Here is a 6,266-nt window from a genome sequence, read left to right on the forward strand (position 1 = left end):
CTTGATTACAAAGAATAATATAAGATATATTGTGTACTGTAATAAATTGGAACAGTAAAACAAAAGGAGAAAAAATTGCACACAGTTAAGCTAGCTTCTTCATGCATCCTCTTCAACCCCATTTCAGACTTGTCGAGCTCGTTGTTTATGATTAAATCAAGTTGGGTCCTGTGGGTGCCTGTCTGTCACAGTTCAAGCACCATAGGGGTTACTCTACTTTTTACACATGGACTTTCCAATTTTTTCCCCTTTCCTCTCAGCCCTCATCCTGTTTTTTGTTTCTCCTCCATCTGATCCCTTCTACCTAGAACATCTCGAGGAGTCAGTGTTAGTCAACATTTCAAAATTTTTATCACTCCTACTCAGTATCTTTTCACCTGGGAGTGTTTTTCAACCCGTATCTCAACTGTGCTCAGCCTTCTCTCATCTGTCTTTCAACTATTTAACTACTGGTCTCCAGGATTCTCACCTGTCCTACTTGTATTGCATGAGAGGTTTTTAGCTTTTGGAGAACATGACTTCACTGGATCTGTTTATCCCTTTGAGTCGCACTCAGATGCACCTTCTCCATTAATGATCAGAAGAACCACTCTCGGGAACTATTGGCTTCAGCAGTCCACCGGTCCTATCCTCTACTTGAAGATTTGTATTGGTGGCTGGACCAATCAAATATCATCATTGATGTTCCATTACCTCTTCCCAAATTGGACCTGCATCTCTTCACTTATGCTTCCCCCTCTGGTTGAGGAGCATCTCTGAACAATAATTTCACATCTGGCACATGGACCTTCCATATCAGTGCAAACTTCCAGTAGTCCATCGGGCATGCTTCAGTTTCTTATCCCTTTTATTGAATCATTTTATTATGACCTATTCTGACAACTTCACAGTTTTTCCTATATCATCCACTAAGGGGGACTCTTTTCTTTCAAAACCTGGACCTTCCTTATTGAGCCAATTCTCAACACATTTGTCTCATTGCCTGCCATATACCGGGTGCTATGAACCTGGTTGCAGACAACCTCTCTCTCAGGCAGATTGTGTTTTATCTGCGGAATGGTCTTTTCTCCCCCAGATTTTCCATTGGGTGTGCTCTCTCTCTCCTGGGGACTCCATTCATCAATCCCTTTGCCAACACTGACATTTCCAAGCTTCCTCTCTTCTGTTCACCTATTCCCCATCCCTCAACCCTGGCTTTAGATGATTTCAGCTAGAACTGGTCTCATCTTTTTTTTATTATCCTTACCAGCCTCTCCATCTTTTACCTCAGACCCTAGACGTGTCTTATCCTCTTGGTGGTATCCCTCGCTTGCTCAAACTTGGTTATCTTTTCTCATTCATCTGACAACCAAACCCCCTCTTTCTTGCCAATTATACTATCTCTCTTACTTCAACCTCACATGTCACTGTTCCATAAGGGGATCTTGTCCTTTCACTTACATGTTTGAGATTTGTCTGGTCCATCAATTTTTGAACTGGGCTTTCCAATTTTGTTGCCTTTTTCCTTTCTCATTCCTGTCATCCTTCTACCTTATGCATCTGCCAGCATAAGTGACATGTCTTTTGACATTGTTCCATCCATCACCATCTTCCTCCTGACTGTTCTCTTATTGGCCAACTCTTTTTCTTTTTACATGGTTGCTCAACAGTCGATTAGCTGTCCACCATTGTTGGTTATTGGGCAGCCTTGTCTACAACAATTTTTCCTTTCTCAATACCCCAGAGTTTTTCCTCCCCAGTTCTCTCAACCTTGTTCTGATCCTTCCTTATCTATAAACCTCCTTTCCCTCTTTTCATGCCCATTTGTGACCTCTATGTCATCCTGCATGCTCTTAACCATGCCCCTTTCAAGCTGTTGGCAACCTGCAATTCATACCACCTTTCTCTTAAGATCTGTTTTCTCTTACTTCTTGCCTATGGTTACCGCCACTCAGAAATCTATGCTATTGACTCTTCCCATACCCATTTCCATCATTCATATATACTTCTTTATCATGACTTCTCCTTCCTTCCCAAGACTTCAGTTGCTCAAGAAAGTGTCCACTCCTTTCTCCTATCCATTCCTTCTGTTTCACGCCTCTATGATCAGTCAGACCTGGACAGACTTTTGTGCCCTGTTCATGTCATTCATTACTACTTAGCTCATACCTCTCACTTTCATGGCTCTTGTCTTTGACTCTTCATTCTCTTGGATTACTCTTCCTCCAGGGATGTATTTCTTTTTCCCCATGCAGGTTGGCTCCATCAAATTCAACTCCTCCTTGGAGGACAGTGCTCGAAGGCTATTCTGCATTTCATCCCATTAGGTTCATCACTTCACTTATTCCCCTGCTGCTTGTTACTAATGGCCACATGACAAGATCCTTCAAGCTGGCATGTGGACTGCCTCTCACACCTTTATCTCCCACTATTTTCACCATTTTGCTGTCTTATCTCATGATTGTTACCCCTACCTCCATTCACCATCCTGCAGCATACTCACTGTCTTTAGACAGGTGAGTATGCTTCCTTTTTCTAGTTACAGTATTTGCTTATAGGATCCCACCAAGTGGCTGGTGGTGCCTCCCAGGGTATACTTATCTCCCAAATTCTACATTGAGCCAGGATAATGGAAAGCACTCGTACCATATGCTCACTGTGAGATGGGATGTTCTGCAAGACCACTTGAAGTACCCTCATGGTACATTTATATATATCTGACTACTGTCTGATCCAAACCATACCTATTCTGTGAGCTATCATTGGAGAAAACCAGTACCAGGGAGTGCTCTGCCTACTTCCATGGCTCACACGTCCTTGCTTTTCAAAATGGAGATACATGATCTGTTATACTGTCTCCAGGTAAAGACCTTTCTGGCTGAAGGACTAATGGGAATCCAGGCATTTTCTCTAGTTCTCCCTATTATGAATTCCTCCTCCCTTTTCTCTTTGAATGGAACAAAGGAGACTCCACTTACCAGTTCCTAGCTACTAGTGTGGTGAATCATGGAGAATCCTCACTGATTGAGACCTAACCACTGGGGCTTGAACAACATATAGTATGATACTGGCTCTCATCCTGCAGTTGAGATGAGGAGATCACATTATAAGATCTGTGGCCTTATCCTGCAGCCTGCAACTATATAGTAAAGTCAAGGTAAGCATTCACACCTACACTGAGGTCTTGTCTGTTCAACAGAGTCAAGGTGAGCACTCTCTATACACCTGTGCCTTCCTTCCTTCTGTGGACATCACCTGTTCAGTTGAGTGAGTAGAGCATGCACCAACAAACTATGCCTTTCTCCGTCAGCTGATGTCTGCTCAGTAGAGTCAAGGTGAGCACATTATAAACATGTGCCATATTCCTGCAGTCATCTCCCGTTCAGTTGAGTTGAGGAAAGCATGCACTAACAAACCTGCCCTCCTTCTCCATCTGATGTCTGTTCAATTGAGTCAAGATGTGCACACACACACACCACTTTCCACACTCTGTCACTCTAAAATCAGATGTTTGATTCCCCTTGGTGGACACAGCAGGTAGCCCACTGTGGCATTGCTATAAGAAAACGCACACTTATTGAGTTGTAGCTTAGTTCAAAGGATATGATTAGAAAGGTAATGGTTGTTGCATTTCATGTAGTTCTTGTACACACACAGATCGTTAATTAACACAAATACTTTAAACTCTTGGTAAATTACCATTCATACAAACTTTTTAGTGAGGTGAACATTAATGAGTATTCTTTATCCTTGTATATGTTTTTTGTTTTGTTTTTCTGTTATTTATTGTTTTACTGAAAAAATTTAAGGGACACCATATACTTCTGTAAGTTATTACAACTAAATAGTTTCTTCAGGTTCAGAGAATCATCTCTGTTGTGGACAATTTTTTCTTTTTTTTATTAATTTTTCAGTTTTTTTCTTTTTTATTATTATTATTATCAAGCCTTTGAAAATATGGATTATTTTATTTAATGGCTTCATTTATGGACAGTATTATTCCTGCTTTTGTATTTTTCAGGTTTTTATATATGGATGGGCAGGATTCTTTACAGTAGTTGTCTGTGACTTGTTGGTGATATATTTCAACAATAAACAAACAGCACACAGTCCACTTGTTTTAAAATAATATATTAAAACAAGTCAAACTTATATACAGATATACATTACACAATTAACCACCACAGTTGTGTCCAGAGCTTTAAATAATCATCTTCTTTCATACAAAAGTCCACACAGGTTTGTCAATTACTTTAGAACATAATTTAGAAGAAAAATTATTTTTCTCTACTCTAATGTTACAATACAATCTGCGATAATTTCACTTTAGAAATAGCCACTATACACCCTTATGGCTAAACTCACAATCATACAGTCTAAATCTATCTATCCATCTAACTTTGTCTTATTTAACTTGAACTAATTTTGGATGTGTATTTATAAATAACCCAACAGCAGTCTAAAACTTTCCACATACTACAAAATATTATGATGTAATAATACTCGAGAAAAACTTAGAAAATTCTAGTAACATGATGCAATTACACAAGAAGTGCCAATTATCAACAGTTGGACTACGCAACATATGATTCATATACAGTTACGTAAACAAACCTGTGATAAACTATTGCTACACTTAAATTAAAACAGTTGTATATACATATAGATCTAACAGTAGTATTGATGCTGTACTTAAAACTTAGTAGTTATGATATTTGGTGCTTGCTGCATAAGCTATACATAGTGCTGTATCTGACTGATTTTACACCAGCTGTTGAAAAATTCATATTTATAGGTACGAGCTCAGCCAGGACAGGAACCAAAGTTGAGAGGATTTGATGCTGATCATGAGAGAAGACGGAAAGAGCAGCTTAAGAAACTGTTTGATAGAACTCCAGAACAGGTAACTCTGCATACATTTACTTGCAAGTTAATTTATAGACTACTAAAAGATAATAAACTCCATATTTATGAATTTTTCATTTTATATCATTTAATGAACAGTTAAGGGCATAGTTTACATTAGCATTTATTCTTCCATTGCACTCAGCATAGTAGAATTAATGTATAGTTTTGTGCTAATATGTGTTTACTGATAAATCTACCACTGAAAAAAAGTAGCTTTGTTTAAACAATCTCTAATATTATCAGTTAGCTGTGTATTACTATAAATGCTATAAGGACATGTTTACCTGCTTCTAACCAAGAACTCAGGCAGTTGGAAGTGGAGAGAGGAATACAATTTTTTTATTTATAATAAAATGTAAGAAAATTAATGTAATTAATGAAAATTCTGTTAGTTCAACATACATGTAGTTTGTTTTGTAGAAAAATTTGAAGGGGGTTTAAACTTATGTTAATGTTACAGATTTTGTGTTAAATATGCTAATAAGCAGTAATGAAGTCAACAGTAAGTATGTGTAATAAGCTATATAAAAACCTTTTCCTGAAAGTACAGTCATATCTCCTGAAGCATAAGTAATAAGCTAAGTTGTTATGGTTTATGTCATTTCAAAGTGCATATAGACCAGCAGAGCAGGTTATTTGATAGAAAGGCGACCCGTAGCCATATGTCAATTTGGAAAAGTCAGTAGTGTTATATTGACAAGTTATAAATTTATAACATCAAAAGAAAAATTATTGATATTTTTTATTTTAAATCTCATTTTGAAGAATGATCTGTTTTAAAGTAAGTGGAATATATGTATTTCATAAACATATGAATGTACTGTACTGTACTTTCGACTTTTGACTTTTAGATTGCTCATATTCATGTGCCACTTGTTCCAGTTAAAGTGGAGCAAATTGTGAAATTTATTAACTTTATTTTAATCATACTTTTTTATTAGATCTAGCTGCAAATCATAAAACCCTGAACATTGTATGTGGTTTAAAAAATGTACACCATATATGCTAAAATAACATTTTTTAGCATTACCAATCATAACACTGTATAAACTTTAAAACATTCTAAAATTTCCTATACAGTTTTACTGTTACTGTATATCCTTACAATTATTTTTTATTCATGTGCCAAATTCATTATAAACTGATACCCAATGGCTCAGCAGTAATCTTGAACTCATATACAGTACTGTGCAAAAGTGTTAGGACAAAGTCAAAAATTAGATTTCAGACTACTTTCAAAGGTAAATCACAGTTGAAACATTAAAATTTTATTAATCTTCATATTTAGTGCAACAGAAACTCAGTGGAAGTGCTTGAGTTCAGCAAACAGTTAATATTTTACGTCTCCCCCTTTTGCTTTAATAACTGCAGACAGTCTT

General features: G+C 37.0%; 1 protein-coding gene across 1 annotated transcript in view; it reads left to right on the forward strand.

The window, feature by feature from the left end:
• LOC106474779 (DNA methyltransferase 1-associated protein 1-like) overlaps positions 1-6,266 on the forward strand; it is a 71,625-nt gene that overhangs the window by 47,727 nt on the left and 17,632 nt on the right. The window contains exon 7 of the mRNA XM_013935472.2: positions 4,775-4,882. Coding sequence (XP_013790926.1) covers positions 4,775-4,882 — 108 coding nt within the window. The remainder of the gene's footprint in view (positions 1-4,774; positions 4,883-6,266) is intronic.

The sequence above is a fragment of the Limulus polyphemus genome, unplaced genomic scaffold (genome assembly GCF_000517525.1).
Source record: "Limulus polyphemus unplaced genomic scaffold, Limulus_polyphemus-2.1.2 Scaffold142, whole genome shotgun sequence".
NCBI lineage: Eukaryota > Metazoa > Arthropoda > Merostomata > Xiphosura > Limulidae > Limulus > Limulus polyphemus.